At 43.1% G+C, this 18631-nt stretch overlaps 1 protein-coding gene across 4 annotated transcripts in view; it reads left to right on the top strand.

The window, feature by feature from the left end:
• The window catches only part of FBXW11 (F-box and WD repeat domain containing 11), a 94643-nt gene that overhangs the window by 69906 nt on the left and 6106 nt on the right, over nt 1-18631 (top strand). For all 4 annotated transcript variants that reach the window (XM_040972203.1, XM_040972195.1, XM_040972212.1 and 1 more), the window contains 7 exons: nt 4594-4731; nt 6100-6218; nt 8145-8394; nt 10347-10465; nt 11751-11861; nt 13026-13104; nt 14018-14204. In XM_040972203.1, coding sequence (XP_040828137.1) covers nt 4594-4731; nt 6100-6218; nt 8145-8394; nt 10347-10465; nt 11751-11861; nt 13026-13104; nt 14018-14179 — 978 coding nt within the window. In that variant the 3' untranslated portion in view covers nt 14180-14204. The remainder of the gene's footprint in view (nt 1-4593; nt 4732-6099; nt 6219-8144; nt 8395-10346; nt 10466-11750; nt 11862-13025; nt 13105-14017; nt 14205-18631) is intronic.

Here is an 18631-nt window from a genome sequence, read left to right as displayed (position 1 = left end):
CCCACATTCTTTTCACTCTAACCGAGCATCCTTCAACGAAGACGGAAGTTTTCTCTAGTAGCCTCAGAGTCCTGGTGTCCTGATCTTGGAGGTCTTCCTCTCTGGCCATTTTAAAGAAGTGACAAACTCCGTCATGAGCAGACTTTTTCCCATTCTTACTCACTAGGTGAAAAAGCCTGGGAAGTGCTCTCCTTGGAACAGAGCACTGGGAAAATGATGGTGTGTTGTATCGCACCTTTTAATAAACCACATTTTATTCGGGGAAAGTGGGGAGCTTTTTTGTGGTTTGCAAGCTTGATATTAACATTGTCCTGACCAGAAAATGCCGAAACTTGCCTGCCCACCCACCCAGTTGTGTTTAGGCTTCTAAAAATAATGTTATTTCTCCATACTCAGACATCTGTTTTCACTCTATTGCCAATTTAAATGCTGCTGTATACTCTGTGTATCATGGCTACTTTCCCAGTATTTTGAAAATTTGCGCAGGGTAAGGGGATTTTACAAGTTCTCAAAAACATGAAATATCCCCTCACAGTAGCCGGTCCTACCTGATGGCTAAGTGAAATGGCAGGTATCCTCGGAGTTAAAGAGGTGCACCTGTGCACGACCTGGGCTCCCACTGCTGCTACTAATAGCTGCATTCCTTTGGAGGGCTGAGCCCCTTCCTGAGAACGGTTAGGGAGGGTGCAGCATATCAGCTTTAAATACCAGCCTAGACAAGGACAACAGTTCCTGGCAGTTTGGCGAGAAGCTATCTTTTGCTTAGAGCCCACTGTTTTTGGTCCGTGTCCCCCATAGGCCCGGCGATGCATACTTTACAGACATAATCTCATCTTACAATGGTCTTGAAAGAGGAGATCTTATTCCCATTTTTAGAGAAGAGACTACAAACTGCCACTCCAACTCAGACAGTCTGAGTCCTGGCACAGGCACAGTCAGCAAGAAGTGCTGCCTTCTTGTGTGGGTGGCCCTGGCAGGGGAGGGTGCCCCGCAGCTGTGCATGGCAGTGTCCTCTGCTCCCCGGCCCGCTTCTGTGTGACCCCCAGGGCTTTTCACAGCAAGCCACTCGTGTCTTGTGATTTGAAAACCTGCTGCTTTTTAAAACAACCCTAAGGGGACACTTCCTACAATGACCCACCAAGAACTATTTGACAACCTATTATAAAAAAGAAGGAATTTAGAGACATTTTCAAAAAATGAGGCTGTCCAGCAGTACCTGTCAGTAAAGTCATCTGATTTCATTCAGCTTAGAATGAAAGGCCGCAGTGTCTGGGTCTGACTTGGAGAGGTTCTGTCCCCCCGCTCCTGTCTGAGGCTAGAGGAGAGGGTCTGGCTCTGCCTGTGACGTTGTTCTCTGCAGACATCTCACAGCGTGTGGCTTTGCTCTGGCTCTGCCCCATCTCCAGGGCTTGAGCACAGTAAAAGCTGTGCCCGGGTTACCGAGTTGCAGTGCAGAGCGAAAGCTTTCAATTAGGGAGACTCTTCTGCTCTCCCCTTTTTATCCTTCTGTTTTATTTTAAATTTTATGATACAATTCAATAGGCTCTGGGATTTCCCTTACCACCTCTCCAAATTCCCTCCCCACAATTGATTTCCCCCATATCATTAGAATAGTATAGTCCTTCATAAGCAGTCATAAGTCCATCAGTCCATCAGTCAAGGGTGTCCTGACATTGCAGTATAAACAATCTGCCTCTCTTTTTAAAATAAAAAATTACCCCAAGTGTGATAATGTATCAGAATATACAGAGTGGTAGAGCTTCTTACGGATTCAATAACATTTTAAAGCAGTTGTCTATGTTTTACACCCGGAAACACCTGTAGGAATGTAAATATTCCACACCTGCTAAATGTGTAGGACAGGCGCTGTATTCATCTTTGTCAGGCGCTGGGTTTGTTCACAGCCAGGCTACTTCTGTAGCGGCTCTGTGGATCTCCAGAGGGTGTAGCTGCGCATGGGAAACCAGTGCCAAGATCCCTGGCCAGGAATTAGACCGACTCCTAGGACATCAACCTCCTGAGTCAGCGTTTTCCCAGGATACTTAGCATGCTGAGGTAGCTCGGTCACTGCCTAAAAATACATCACTTCTCCCAGGGACTCCACACTTGGAATTCTATGGGAGAGGTTCTTTGTTTTCTGAAACCAGTTTAAAAAGTTATTTCTATTGATGCATGTGTTACCTACCTGAGGGTAACAGATGGAGGTCAGTTGATTGTTTTGGTTTGTACATGTGGTTTATCCATCTGACATTTTATCAGCTCACTAAAGATGGTGACCCGGGAGAGGAGGTCCTGCTGTGGTAGCATTTGGACTCCTGGCATCTTCAGTATGCCTCCTTGCCCACTTTGGGTGTTAGGAATACACTGCCGTACTGCGAGACTGTGTGGGAGCTCTTAGAGGGCAGGGCAGAGCTTGTGTTTCGTAGAGCCACACATAGCGATGGCTTCTAAAGCATGAAGATGGCCAGTATCTGCAACACTTCATTTCTTGTCCTGTGATGTGGCCAATTGTCCCTGCTTCAGACTGGTGAAGCTTTGCTGCAGGATTTAGTCAGCCCTTCGGTGTGCCTCTTCCACAGCTGCGGACTCAACAACTGGGGAGCTGAGAAAATGAAAAGAACAAACTAACAAACCCATGTCAGAATTGAGTATGTGCAGAGTTTTTTCCCTGTCATTTTCTAAACAATACGGTATGACAGTTATTCACACTGGATCTGATGTTATAAATCACCTAGAGATGATTTAAGGTATGTGGGAGGAGATCCGGATGCCATTTTACATAAGGAACTTGAGCATCTGGGGGTCTTGGTATCTGCCGGCATCCTGGAACCAACTCCCCACTCCCCCCGGATGCTGAGGTACAGCTGTGTGTAATATACAGCACAGTATGAGGAAATCGTGGTGCCTGGCACATAGCGTTAGTAAATTATAACGTTTTACAACATATGGATGCTTACAGCCTTAAAAATATGAGGAAATATGGTTAGATACCAGCAGAGCAGATTAAGTAAAGTGCTTGTTCTGAACAAAAATGGGGTTCATCTCCTTTCTTCAACAAAGCAAAGCAAGTCATTCAGCTTCTAGCTACTCCGATTATATTCTGAAGTATTACCAGTTATGGTCCCTGCTGATCCCTAATTTCAACAATCAGGAATTCAGACATTGGTTATTCTTAGAAGAGTGTTTGAATCTTTTGATTCTGAAAAATCCCTTGCGTCTTTACCAGAGCCTAAGTTTTGCAGTGCCCTGGGCATGAACTGCTTCCTCATTACACTTCAGCCAATGGTTTCAGGCCACCCAATGGTCTCTTGGTCGCCGTGAGATCTTGCCGCATTTAGAATTTTTATCACTCATTTGACACTTACACTCCTGTTTTATCTGGCATTAGCACTGATCTTACATCTTACATTTACAGCCTCAGAGACGAGGACTGCTCTTGCATGTAGGCATTCAGTATGGTAGTAGCAGAAAGCCTGGGCTCAGTGTCACGAGAAACTGGGTGTGATTTCTGGCTAGTCCAGTTAACAATTGTGTAACCTGGGATAAACTGAGTGAGTCTTTGTAATTGTTTGTGTAATGGAAACAATAACTTCTCCTAAGTTGATTGCACACATTTTGCCAAATAAACTTAGAGTATGGATGTTCTTCAGCTTCTGATAGGCTTATATCCTGATAAATTCATTTTAAGTTGAAAATATTCTAAGTTGAAAATGTGCTGGCCCCATGATTGCACAGTTGCCTGGAAAGTGGGTGTGTCACCAGTGCCTGCAGTGCACAAGTGAGTCATGTGTCACTGCTAGCTTAGAAACAGATCAGAATTCAAAGTTTGCTTTCTGTTGAACTCACTGCTTTTGCACTATTGGAAAATTGCGAACTCGGAAGCTGCACCGTCACCTTAAGTCGGTGATCACGTATCTGTGCCGTGTGTCCCTAGATCTAGACTGGTGCCTCCTTGGAGTGCAGTGTACTTCCTTTTGCTCTTTTTATTCCCAGTTGGCATTCGATAACATTTTAGGAAAAGTTGTATAAAAAAGAAAGAATGAAAATACAAGGCTGGCACTTTCTAGTCTTACTACTCTAAAGCAGCTTTTGTCTGGAGGGAGATTGATAACAGATAAAATTCTTCCTATGTAGTTGGCATGTAGTTGTTGCTCAATATCTTTTCTCAGTGCTCAAGACAATGCTTTACTTGATACGTGGTTTGTCAGAGTATGCTTAATGATGGCTACAATATTTTGCCAAATATTTTAATTGAAATTAAGGAGTGACCCAGTGAGTTATTATTTATTTGTATGTTTTGGGTGCAAATGGCAGTCTTCAACCATATTGAATTCTGAGCTATTTCAAACCTAACCTAAAACTCATTGGAAATTCTATTATAGTTGCCAGAAGAACAGGGAAAGTTAAAGGAAAAAAGTTGGTGGGCTCATATATAACTTGGAAAAGGGCACAGTTCCTATCCACAGACACTTATGCAAACTAAGATTGGGGTATCAGTGGTATGCTGTTTCTGGAAGCAGTGCCAAATTCTGAAACCTAGTAGAAGAGTTGGTTCACAGAAAATCATTTTGTCTCCTTTTTTTTCCCCACTAGACTATAGAATCTAATTGGCGGTGTGGCAGACACAACTTGCAGAGGATTCAGTGTCGCTCTGAAAATAGTAAAGGTGTCTACTGTTTACAGTATGATGATGAAAAAATTATCAGTGGCCTACGAGATAATTCCATTAAGGTAAGTGCGACAGCATTTTATACGTAGCATTTTTAGAATGGTGATTAGGTGTTAGATGTTGTAATAGCCTTTTCATTTAATGATTAGTTTTTATGTGTCACTAAATCATGGATCCTTGCTTGTCTACCTTCTGGGACACTGATATTCTGTATTCTGCATCTAGATATAACCAGAAAATATCTCAGTATCTAAAGGCTTTGCTACCTTGCTAGCTAGTCAGAGTATGACTAGTTTACCTGTCCATTTTCTCAATATTTAATCTCTTGATGGCTGATTTGACAGATTCTGTTCTATATTATTTTGTCTGTTTAAGAGCGCTTCTGGGTTTTTAAAGAACTGAATTGTGGTATACGTACAGGAAGGTTACTTAAAGCAGACACACAGGGGCTAGAAGTGTAATAGCCAAATGACCTGGTCATGGCCACCTGTCCTCACCACCCCACCCTCAGTTTTTGTTTTATTAAAATCTTCATTAGAAAGGCAGATTTACAGAGAGAAAGAGAGATGAAAGATCTTTCATCCACTGATTGACTCCCAAAATGGCCACAATGGCTGGAACTGAGCTGATCAGAAGCCAGAAACCAGCAGCTTCTTCCACCTCTGTGCAAATAATGAAATATTTTAAAAACGTATTTATTGGAAAGGCAGATTTACAAAGTGAAAGAGAGACAGAAAGATCTTTCACCCACTAGTTCACTCCCCAAATGGCCCCATGGCCAGAACTGAACTGATCTGAAGTCAGAAGGTTCTTCTGGGTCTCCCACGTGGGGGCAGGGTCCCAAGGCTTTGACCCATCCTCTACTACTTTCCCAGACCATCAACAGGGAGCTCAATGGAACAGTTGGGACACGAACTGGTACCTATATGTGATTCTGGTACTTGCAAGGCGAGGACTTGAGCCAGTTGATACATTGCTTTGGGCCCCCCTGTAATGGATTCTTGAGTCTGGCTTCCTGTGCTTAATAAAGTGAGTTTGAAATTAGTCTGTGTTGGGCATAGTAATGGTTTCATCCTGTTATTTTTTAATGGCTGAGTAGTGTTTTTGGGTGCTAAACATTTAGCTGTTCAGGTATATTTGTGTGGTTTTCAGTTTCTGACAGTACTGATAAAGCCACATGTGTTACATGGGAACCTAAATTTTCAGTTCACTTGTCCTGTTCTTTCTTGTCATTTCCCATGTTTGATATTTTACTGACGGGTACGGGGGTATTGCGGGGGAGGGGAGGGTTTAGCGTTGTCATGGGAAGTAAAAGTAGTTAGGCTGTAAATAAAGTGTGCTTTATTTTTTTGATCGAGCTCATAAAATATGACAGTAACATAAGATATGATGTACTAAATTGTCATTTGTGATTGATCTTGTCTCAACAGATTTGGGATAAAACGAGCCTTGAATGTTTAAAAGTGTTAACAGGACATACAGGTTCAGTCCTTTGCTTGCAGTATGATGAGCGTGTTATTGTAACTGGTTCTTCAGATTCTACTGTAAGGTAAGTGATCTTGACTTGATGCCCTGAACTCGTAAGACTTCCATAAGGAGACTGCGAATTACATGTTCTGGTATTGGCATGCATGTGCACGCACAAGTATACACACACACCTTATTGCTTTTACTTGCTGTATTTAATAGATTTTACTTCCATTTTATTTGTAAAGTGGAGAGAGAGAGAGACTGAGAGAAGTTTTTCATCTATTGGTTCACTCCCCAAATGCCCACAATAACCAAGGATCAGGTAGTCTGAAACCAGGAGGCCAGGACTCGATCTGTATCTTGTGGGTGGCAGAGACCCAAGTACGTGGGCCATCACCCGATGCCTCCCAGGATACCCAATAGCAGGAAAAGCCAGGATTGGAACCCAGTCTATCTGACAGGAGAGGTGGGCCTCCCCAGCAGCATTTGAGACATCTTGCCACAGATTGCCGAAGCTTTGAGAAACTCTAGGAAGAGTGAAATCTAAAAGCCAGATAGATGGTTGGTTAGGTATTTTGTAAAATATCACACTATTAGGTTTTCATTCCATCTCTTCCCAAGTTAGTAGATAGTGGCTTCATTTTCATAGATGAATTAGGACACCACAGCCAGACAGGCAAACTAATTTGCACATTCACATAGCTGGTACAGTTTGAACCTCAAATTGCTATTGGATAAAACTATGCCTTACCAGTAATGGAAAATTCAGTTTTCAGTGTCATCTAGGAGTATTAAGGATGAAAATGGCAGCATTCCTTCTTGGAAGGAGAGCAGTGACAGTTAGTTGAAGGTCAAAAGAGTAGAAAAGGAATATTACCGAGATCCACTCCTGTGCTGTTGGCTCAAGGATGACTTCCTCCAGCTTTGGAGTTGGGTGTAGTGATGAATCTTTCTAAGTAGAGGTCTTTGAATACTATCTCAGCTGGGCTGTCTTGCTGCTGTGCAGGGGGCTTGAGGAGAAATTCCGCCTCTTGTAAGCCTTTCTCCAGGTCTCCATGTTCTCTGATCTTTCACTCCTCTCCTTGATCCCTGTGGACTTCCCTGAGTCTTGGCTCACAGCAGGCAAGGATCTCCTTCCCGCCCTTGACTCCAGGCTGCTGCTTCTCCCAGAAATCACATCTCAGTCTCAGAGGTCTGAGCCTTCCCTTCTGTAAGACGTGAACTTCTTTTGAGGGTTGGAGGTACAGAAGAGATAGGCTGTGGGGAAGACTATGCCCCAAAACCTAGCATTTCAAATATGAAGCAGTTAGAAGACTCATTTTGAGTACAGAAATGGGTGTGGTGATGGATGAGACATCGTGATGTCTAGTTTCCAAGTTGCAGTGTAAGTCTTGGAGAGCCCTGGAGGTCTGGTAGACGTCAGTAAGAGCTTAAGTGATTTCAGCACTGTACTCAGCTCCTCAGCCATTACACCTCCTGCTTCCGGTCATCTCACACTCAGTGCAAAGTCTACTTTGCTGAGGAATCATTAGCTGTCAGCCTGAGCCTACATTGTCACTGAATACCTGACTTTCAAGTCAACCATCCCAACACTTCTCAGCAAATAAATTGTTTTGGGGGCTCCTTTTAAGCTTGTACCGGGTATGTTAAAGATGGACACAAAGGAGTAGGTGTTTAGCCTAGAGGTTAAGATGTGTGTCACACATTGGAGTGCTGATTCGATTTCTGGTTCTACCTTGTGACTTAAGCTTGTCATGCAGACAGTGATGGCTCAAATAAGTGCATCCTCACCACATGCTTGGGAGGCCTAGACTGAGTTACCAGTTCTTGGTTCTGGCTATTGCAGGCAAGTGGGGAGTGAACTGGTAGATGGGAGCTTTTTTATTCATCTATCTCTCTAGGAAAAAAAAAATGAAAGAAAAAGAATAAACTTACATTTTAGGCACTTGAATCTTTTCCTTGCTTTCTCAGAAATTAGACATCTTACATTTCTCTTTTCAACCAGAGTCTGGGATGTGAACACAGGTGAAGTTCTCAACACGCTGATCCACCACAATGAGGCTGTGCTGCACTTACGCTTTAGCAACGGACTGATGGTGACTTGTTCTAAGGACCGCTCCATTGCCGTGTGGGACATGGCTTCGGCCACTGATATCACTTTACGCCGTGTCCTGGTTGGCCACCGCGCTGCTGTCAACGTAGTAGACTTTGACGATAAGTACATTGTATCTGCTTCCGGTGACAGGACCATCAAAGTAAGTGTGTCTGTAGTCACAGCCCTTCCAGCTTTTGTCTCTTTTAGACCAGAGAGAAAATAGAGACAGCCTAGTACATGGCAAGATGTTTGTTCTCCTACATCTATGCAGGAGAACCCTTTCAACCTTCCTGTCTAGGTATATACAGAGTGAGGCTAGGTGGGAAGATGTTGTAGGCCCAGAAACGAGGTATTTCAGGGGTTGGAGAACATGTCTTGCCATAGACCTTGGGCTGGGTATTGGAGATGTGGTCAATAGGACCCACGCATGCTTTCAGAAAGCTAGACCGACATGGGACAAGCAGTTGTAGACTGGAATGGTCCATAGGATATGGTCATTGCAAATCTGATTCCAGGTGAACTTCTCAAAATTCTTCTGTCTTCCATATTTATGACAGATTTACTGAGATTTAATTTCCATACCATAATACTCATTATTTTGGAATCTACACTTTAGTAACCTTTCAGCTCAGTTACAGTGTTTAGAATCATCACTGTGTAGTTTTGAAGTGTTTTTATCTCAAAAACTTCACATCCATACACCGCAGTCCCCATCCAGTCCTCCTAGCCCCTGGCAGTCACCTCCTTGACACCTGTCTCTGTGGAGACAGAATGTTCTAGACATTTCATGATAATGCAGCCTCATATGTGACTTTTGTGGTTGCTTCAAGTTTTGTTTTGTTTTATTGTTATGAATAATGCTACTGTAAACATTTGTATACAGTTATTGCATTTTTGTGTATTTTCAGTTCTCTTGGGATGTGTTTAATGTTTTGGGGAACTACCTGTCTGTTTTCCAGCATGGCTGCACTATTTCACAAACATGCCAGTGGTATCTGAAGGTTTCAACTTGTTCAAAAAATTGTCTCTTAATGACCAGTGCTAGACAATATTCTGATACCTAGCCCCACAAACCGTGGGCTGTGTTGCGTCAAGTTTTGGATTGAGTGGTCTGGAAACTCAACAGCTAGGATTTACATGTGTTGATTTACTTTGTAGTCACAGCAGTGAGTACAGGACCAGTGCCTGGATGTCCAAGGCGGCCTGGGCCTCATTGCCACAGCAGATGTCTGATGATATCAGCTGGAGGATTTCTCCACATTCTTGTTGACACTTGTTGTTACCTGTCTTTTTTGTTGTGTCTGACCCGTAGATGTACAAGGGTTTCTGGTTTTGCTTTGTTTATTATAATAACTGGTGGTATCCTCTATCTTTTCATGTGCTTATTGACTTAATTACATATCATCTTTGGAGAAATGTCTGTCTAAATCTGTTGCCTGTTTTAAAAATTAGGGAGTTTGACTTTTTATTACTGAGTTTTAAGTGTTCTTTATGTATTCTGGATACAAGATCCTTATCAGGTACATATTTTGTAAATGATTCTACCTCATTATATGGGCTTTCCTTTTCACAAATTTTAAAAAAGGTTTATTTTGTTTCTGTGAAAGAGTGTCATAGAAAGAGGGAAAGGCAGAGAGAGGTCTTCAGTCTACCAGTTCATTTTCCAGTGGCCACAGAAGCTTGGCCTTTCAGTTAGATAAAAATAAATAACACTGGAAAAAGAACTGTGGTGAAAAAGAGGAGGGTATGAAAGGTGAAGCACTTTCTCTACCAGTTACATTGGGTTTGACATATCAGCTGACACAAAAGTGTAAAATCTGACCCAAACCACTTCCCTTAGGCAAATGAGTGGCTGCACCATTCTGGAAATGTATCTGTGAAGATCTTAAACTTTGGAAACCTTGCAGCTTCCCTCCATATCTCACTCTAGTTGTAACACTAAGCAGCCAAGACAGTGCTGTCCGGTGTGTCCCCAGCCTTTCAATGTTGAGTTAAGGAGACTGTATTTTATACTCAGATATTTGGATTAGTTGCAGAAAATCTTTATTTTTCTAAGTGTGTTTCAGAATTTTCTGCATTCATTCTTAAAAACATTGCGAATTTGCTCTGCAGGTCTGGAGTACGAGTACCTGTGAATTCGTTCGCACTCTGAATGGGCACAAGCGAGGCATTGCCTGTCTGCAGTACAGGGATCGACTGGTCGTCAGTGGATCATCAGATAATACCATCAGGTGGGTGAGAGTTGGTGTGCTGACAGAATGGCTTATCTCCCCAAGGTTGACTCATCTACCCGTCTTAATGCACAAATGGTTGATAATAAATGGGATGCTTCAGAGAAGAAAGCCTGAGGTCACGTTTATAAGTGTATTTGGTTCTACATACCTAAATGGAAAAGCAGTGTTCACCCCGGGTATTCTTCCCAGATATGCCTAGGACACAGAGCTCTTACGCCTTCAACTCCAGTAAGGAGTGCCGGATGCTGGAACACTTCAAAATTCAGACATTTACTATTTAGCTAAGATCCCCTAAATATCTGACTCTCCCATGTCATTTCCCCCCTTTTCCAACACAAACCAGCAGGTTTACATACAGGACTAACCCAAATTACCTACTGTTTGAGCAGAATGAAGTTTTCAGAAAAAACAACATCTGTTCTAAGTTTTATCACTTAAAATTCTAAGATACCTATGCCAAAAGCTGATTTAAAACTCAAGTCTTGGTTCTGCTGTGTTTGACATGCTTTGTGCTATTGCTTAATGTTTCAACAATAAATAGTCCTTAACATCCTCGTTGGAGTCTTCACGATTTTACGGAGTAATGGGGTACTGCTTGAGTCCCCATGGCGGTGCTAATGGCTCTAGAGAAACATTCGTCTTTTTTTTTGTTTGTTTTCTTTCTTTCTTTTAAAAAATTTATCTATTTGAAAGATATATGTTTATATCTATATGAGAGAGAGAGAGAGAATCTTACCTACTGGGTCACTCCCTAAATGGCCACGACCATTGGCCAAAGCTAGGAGTCTGGAACTCCTTCTGGATTTCCCCTGTTAGTGCAAGGCCCATCTTGGGACACCTTTCTGGTGCTTTTCCAGGAAGCTGGAACGGGAATGGAGTAGCTGAATCTTGAACCAGTTCCCTTGTGGGAGTCTGATAATACAGGCACCTTTACCCAGTACATTGCATGCATGCGCGCACACACACTACCTGCCTAGTCATCACTGTGTAAACAAGGTGTGCTGCAGGCAACCGGATCATAGAGAGCCAGAGAAAGCCCCCTTTGTTAATGCTAGTTTTCTGTGATTTCTGTATGTAAATAATCTAGAAAAGTGAATGGATTTGAAAGTCCATGACTTGAAGGATCCTCATACACAAATAGCTTTGTATACATAGTATGGACTGTGTGTGAGTTAGAAGAAGTTAAGGACAGTGGAAAATCACTTCTATGTGAAATAGACAGAAAGAACTTGAGGATTATGAGAGAAGTTGTTTTTGCTAGAACTCTGTTTTTTCCTTCCAGGCTATGGGATATTGAATGTGGTGCCTGCTTGCGAGTCCTAGAAGGACATGAGGAATTGGTCCGATGCATCCGATTTGATAACAAGAGGATTGTCAGTGGTGCCTATGATGGGTATGTGTCTCCAGGCTTAGCTTGCATTGTCATAACTCCCTCAGGAAGGATTCAGCAGCCTTGTGTGTGCCAGGTCCAGGTATTATACTTGTTGATCAGATGAGGCCCCAGAAAGACAACTTCAGATAACCCCAGCCACACAGTAATAGAACCACAGTGGTTCCTAAGTTTCTGCTTTTAACCATCACTGTAAACCGGAAGAGTGGTATATTCTTTGGGAAAATTCAGTTCTTTGGCTAACCATTCATTAAGCCAGTCTTTTTTGGTAAGTTCAGTAATATTAAATTTCTCCTCTTACCCCTGCCCTGCCCTGTCCAGAAACACCTCGAAACAAGTATCACCACCACTGCTGTTGCTACTGCTACTGCTGCTTCATCCTCTTCTCCTTTCTCCTCCTCCTTTCCTGACTCCTCTTCAAATGTGATTTGTTTACTAAACTTGAAAGGCAGAGAAAAAGAGAGGGATCCTCCATCTGCTGGTTCACTCTGCAAATGATCACTGGGAGCCAGGAACTTGATTCTGTGTCCCATGTGGGTGCAGGGACCCACCATTTGGGCCATCTCCTGCTGCTTTCCCAGGTGTATCAGCAGGAAGCTGGACTGGATTTGGAGCAGCCAGGTCTTAAACCGGTATCCCTGGAATTGGGCAGCAACTTTATATGCAATGACACAGTGCTGGCTCTATCTTACGACTTTTTCAGAGCAAATGGCAACTATAGGCCTTTCAAGAAGACCAGGTAGATATTTTCTAAGTTAATTAGCTGACCTGTTAAAACTCATTGCTTACTTCAAGCATTTGCTCATTTGGAGAAGGCTGTGTGCAGAGTTGCACACAGAGCCCCAGCTTCTGTCAGTGCCTGTTCTCACCTAGAGGGTCCTGGGTTAGTTCACAGTTGGCAACACAGTTTATCAAGCCAGAACTGCATAACTAACACAACCTCAGGTTTTGTCTCCCTTAAAATAATCATTCTTCCAGATTTTCCAAAAAGGTGTAATTGTTTCAAAGAATTTGTAGACCATTGGCATGTTGCCCATTAGCTTCCATAATGGCCAGCCATTCACATGTACTTTTTCTTTTTTTTTTTTTTTTTTTTCAATGAAATACTTAGAAGTTCATGAAAAATGTTAACTTTTTTCCTAATCTCAATGTCATTTTCCTTTGTAGGAAAATTAAAGTTTGGGACTTACAAGCAGCTCTGGATCCGCGGGCCCCAGCAAGCACCCTGTGTTTGCGCACGTTGGTGGTATGTGATTTCTGAAACTGGAATTGGTTCCTCTTGCTGAAAGATAGCCATTGGCACGTAGCCCTTCCTTGCGGATCACAAGGAAGCTTCTGGATCTCGAAATTGGTCTTCGAGTTCATGTAGCCAAAATCACAGTGTTTGACACTTGTATCTCCATGAGCTCTTTCTAAAGGAGTAGCAGGGCAGCTGGAGCCTTGAACGTCTATGACAGTACATGTTTGTATTAAGAAAGGGTGGAATGTTCCATCAGTCTCTAGTTTATGCACATATGTAGTTTATGCATATGGGAGTACTTCTTTCACGTTACCAGTATCCTTCTGGTTAGGTCTGGCTGTTTGTGATATATTTTTGAGGAAATAAGTGTTTTCAAAATGGTAATTAAAAAAAAAAATGTGTCTTAGTTTAGGGATGTTACCATAGATTTCCAGGTCTTTGCATTTTGCATTGGCTGTTATGAGCAGTGTTTTAAGTTGAAGCTATTCTTGTTTTTCTCTTGATCTGAATTGGAATATAAATTGACTGTTTAACCATGAATTTTGACATGGTAGTTTGAGACAGATACTCCTAGTCATTTAAAAAAAAAAAAACAGGCACCCTCTGGGTCTAGTTTTTATAGTATATCAGAAACGATTGTTAAATATTATTGTTTACCTTTCTAAGGCCCTAATGGGATGCTCACATTGTTTTTCTTTGATGTATGAGTGTATTGGAATCCAGGATACGAAGTTTAATGAAAGAGAAGACTAGAAGGAAAAGCGCAGTGGTTGTTGTTGGGTTGAAGGACAGAGCTCAGTGAGTTCTGGAAGACTGTTTAGGTAGTGTAGAGAAACAGTTGCATTTTCCAGCTTGTGAGAGATGGGAGGTTATAAAGACGTCATTTTATTCACAAAGCTGTTATTATTAATTTTTTTAGGAACATTCTGGACGTGTGTTCCGGCTGCAGTTTGATGAGTTTCAGATTATCAGCAGCTCCCACGACGACACTATTTTGATTTGGGATTTCTTAAATGTGCCTCCCAATGCCCAGAATGAGACCCGCTCTCCCTCCAGAACATACACATACATCTCCAGATAACAGTCTGCACTTTCACCCTCTTCTGGTGAGCATTAGCGTGTGCTGACGAATGCGTCTTCCTCCGGGAAAAGGTGGCGATTCGGATTCTTGATGCCATGACTTCTGGTCTGTTAGCTGCGTCCACTTTCACAGAGTTCATTTGTAAGCCTGGATCTTTACAGCCATGTCCAAACAAGGCCACATTTGAAATCTTGCCTGTTGTGAGTTATTTATATTGACAAATGAAGAATATGATTCCTTTTTTTTTTTTTTTTAAAGTACTGTTCTCCGTCTTACTTCCCAGATCTTACCAACTCAGCATCAGTAAACTCTGCAGTTTTATTTTGGGCTGCTAGAGACTTCTGCCTTCCTTCCTGTTTTTCAGTTCCATCTTTGAATAGAAATATTTTTCAAAGGTACACAATTAACCAGATACTTAAAATCCCTCTTGCACTACTATCCACCCACTGCCAGCCTTCCCTTTTGTGTGGATCAAAGAAGGCTTTTGTCAAGAAGGCCCCTAAGCCTCATCCCTTATCCCTGAGATGGAGCAGGTGACCTCAGCCCTTTGCTGTGGGTACGAGAAGGCTTAAAGTCATCATAAGCATTAGTGTCAGGTGGTTTTGATTACTAAAGAGATTCAGTCTGGAAGATGTGTGAGGTACTCAGAACTGATGACACGTCTACAATATTCCCAATTCTGGGAATTTTTCAGGGGCCAGTGAATTCCATGCGCTTTGAACTTCGTCAGTTTAATAATACATTTGCATCTGTCTATAACTACTATGAATATAAACATTGTAGAGACTTATGATTAGTCAGATTCATATTTTTGAAACAGTTAATTATTGATAACTTTTACTAATGTATACTTTCTTATTCATTGAATATTGAAAGTAAGAGAGCAGTCTTTGTACAGAATTTCGAAATCCCTGATATCTTAGTTATCAGTTGTTTTTTTCTCAGCCATTCCTTAGTCTAGATTCCAAGTGCCAGACGATAAATGTCCCCCAGGTTTGTTGTACCCTGGGGTCAACACAGTCATGGGCCAAACTGAGTCTGTGGCCTAATTTCTTTTCTATTTTTGTGTGTTTTCTTCCCCTGCAGTCCCTTTGTTGTGAATACCAGTGTGTGGTACAGCATACAGTATGTGATGAACATCCTTCAGTGACTTTTTTGGCGGGGTGGGGGAAATGGTACCCAGGGCCAATGCAGTCTGTCTCTGCTGTCTTCCACACAAGAGTTTGTACCTGAAGTGTAACACCTGTAGCCACCCTTATGATGAGCACTTTCTATCATGCCACAGGTCCCTATGTGTGCTTCTATTATCAAAGCTTCTCCCCACCCAGTTTGCTTTTGCTTATTTTTTTTTGTTGTTGTTGCTCTAAACTTTAGTTCTTTTTTTTTTTTTCTTTCAAGAATCAGGTTAATGAAGTTGAAATAATCGGTGATCAGTAAAATTCCAGGCTTAAAGACAAAGAATGCTACAATTTAAATAATCGCAGATAATTAAAACTATAGTAATGTTACATCCTCAACCAGGTTTGACAAAGCTAGAAAGTGAAATTGTACAACACTATTTACAGTGACACCAGTAGGCACATTTCCTGCCCTTTTTTGTTTTTAATTTTTATTTTTGAGGATGTTTATGTAGTTCATCAGGGTGGGAAGGAAAGGGGGTTAGGAGAATGTGGGTGAGACCATTATTTCCAAATTTTCTTCTTCCTGTATCTAGAGCAAGGGGGAAGGTAAGGAGGGAAGCCACAGTCAGCCTCCCAACCGCCCCAGTCCCCAGGGATGGGGAACGGCCACCGATAACAACCCAGGGTCCTCGCTGTGGAGCATGTTCCAAGGGTTCTGTTTAAGTGATTTTGATAGTTCTGAGATGAACTATCAAAATCCTTCCAATATCCATTGACTGAAATAGGCGACCTTACAGTCTTCGTTCATCCATGTATTTGCTGTCATTGCTGGGTTGGGGTAGTTATCCAATTTTTTCTGACCTCTTCTGTTATGGTACCACATGTCCTCTGCAGGCCCCAATGGGCATCCATATTTTTCAAGTACATCTGGGTATGCCACCCACTGCTCCATCTTTTCCACTGAAGAGTCCCAGTTCTGACACATGCACTTTGTGGTCAGACCACCAATCCAGGACAAGCGCCCTCATGTCCCTGAAAGCCCCCATCTGTGCCGACCCCAGGCTTCCTGCCATCCCACACACCAACCCCCATAAGTCTGCTGGCAGCAGGCAGAGGGCCGTTCTGAACCCCCTGCCCCGGGTGCACCCGCTGCACAGGTGGGGCTGGGGAACAAGGACAGGCACCCAGGCCCCATGTGACCTCTGGCTGCTGGGGTTCACGGACTTGGCATCACCATGTAGGTGGGCCAGAATAACCAGGCCAGGTGACCTGGGCCCTGCTGTGCCCCCCTGCCGCCCCAGGTCTCACAGACCTGGCATCCACAGCACAGGTAGACCTGAGTAACCAGGTCAGGCTACCCGGGCCCCTCCAGGGTTCACAGACCCAGCACCCATGGTGCAAATGGACCTGGGGAATCAGGCCGAGGTGACCTGGACCCTGCTGGGCCCACCTAAGGCTCATGGACCCAGCACTTACCACACAGGTCGGCCTGAAGAACAAGGCAAGGCAACCTGGCCCCACCGGCCCCTGTGCCCCCAGGGTTCACTGACCACTGTGTGGGCAAACCTGGTGACCCAGACCAGATGACCTGGACCCCGTTATGCCCCTTCATTAGGGCTTGTGGACCTGAGGGCCGAGGCCAGGCAATTTGGGCCCTGCTGAACCCATCACCCCTGCAGCTCTGGAACGTGGCACCCACCTCGCAGGTGGGCCTGAGGACCCATTCACAGGATGCCTGTCAGTTATTAACTGCTTTTCTCCCAGCAGTGCAATACTTGCCTAGGCTGTTTCCCAGGCGGAGAGGGGAGGATGTACACAAACTTTTTATTACTACTGATAAACAATGAAAAGATTAGTCACTTGAGAATATCCAATGGAGGGGAGAAAGTGGCAGTGCTGTGGCATAGCAAGTAAAGCCACCACCTGTGGCACCAGCATCCATATGAGAATCCATTTAAGTCCCAGCTGCTAAATGTCTGATCAGCGCTCTGCTAACATCCTGGGAAAGCAGTGAGAGATGCCCAAGTCCTCAGGCCCATGAATCTATGTGAGAAAGCCTGAAGAAGCTCCTGACTCCTGGCTCCTGACTCTTGGCTCCTAGCTCCACACCAGCTCCGATCATTGCAGCCATTTGGGGAGTAAATCAGAAGATGGAAGATTTCATTACGTGTATTTCTTGCCCTCTGTAACTGTCTTTAAAAATAAATAAATCTTGAAAAAAAATCAATCAGTGGGTTAACAATTTTTCTGTAACTGTGTAATAGTTTTAATAGTTCTCTTTATGAAATTAAAAAACACAAAAATGCAGTTTTTAATAGTGAATAACCCAAAAATACTGATGCCATCCTTCATCTAACACTTCCCTCAAAAGCAGCTAGAAATTTTTTAAAAAGCTAAGGATTCTGAGAAGTTAAAAATATAAAATATCTAAAAATATTTGTTTACCTAAAAAGCTGTCTGATATCAGAGGAGAAAGATTCTGCATCCATCAGTGCATCACAGAGTTCAACACGCTCTACAAAATCCATTACAGTTTAAGACCACTTCTTGTATCTTAAAAATAAATAAAGGGCCCAGTATGGTAGCCTAGTGGCTTGTGGCCTGGGAAAGCAGTGGGACGGACACTGCAACCTCATGGGAGATCCAGAAGAGACTCCTGGCTCTTGGATTCAGATCAGCGCAGTTATGGTCGTTGCAGTTGCTTGGAGATTGAGTTAGCAGACTCAAGATCTTCCTTTCTGTCTCTTCTCTCTGCATATCTGCCTGTCCAATAAAAATAAATAAATAAATCTTTCCAAAATAAACCAAGGAATCCATTTATTGAAGGTTACTTATGGAAAATTAATCACAGAAAACCCAAACTCCCTTTTCAGAAATTACAGTATTTTGCTGTTGTTGGCATTCCAGTACATAATGATGTAAATTAAGAACATACAATTAAAATTCAGACTCTGGCATCAAAAAATTTAACCTGTATGTACAGCAGACTGGTCCAGCCTCTCCCACATCCCATTCAGCTCTCATACGTGTCTTGGGCATTGAAGCCTAGTTTAATAACCAGCCGCACTATGCATTCCACACACCCGCCAACGGATGCCACTCTGTCTAGCCATGCCTGTCCAAGTCCTGGTTCTCATACTCACCGGGCAGAGTGGCATCCCAGGAGGGAGGTGCCCACTGTTTCCCTCTAGGCCATTCCCATTCCCGGATTATGCACTCTCCAGATGGTTCTACCAGGACAGGGGGCGGGCCTGGTGAGGGTTACTAGGAGTCGCCCCTACCAGGCTGCAGCTCCTACTGGTTTACATGGCCAAGTGAGTGGTGGGCAGGA

The sequence above is a fragment of the Ochotona curzoniae genome, unplaced genomic scaffold, assembly GCF_017591425.1.
Source record: "Ochotona curzoniae isolate NIBS_2020 unplaced genomic scaffold, NIBS_Ocur_1.0 contig_1, whole genome shotgun sequence".
NCBI lineage: Eukaryota > Metazoa > Chordata > Mammalia > Lagomorpha > Ochotonidae > Ochotona > Ochotona curzoniae.
The sequence above is the reverse complement of the archived record's forward strand: the minus strand, read 5'-3'. Positions and strand labels throughout refer to the sequence as shown.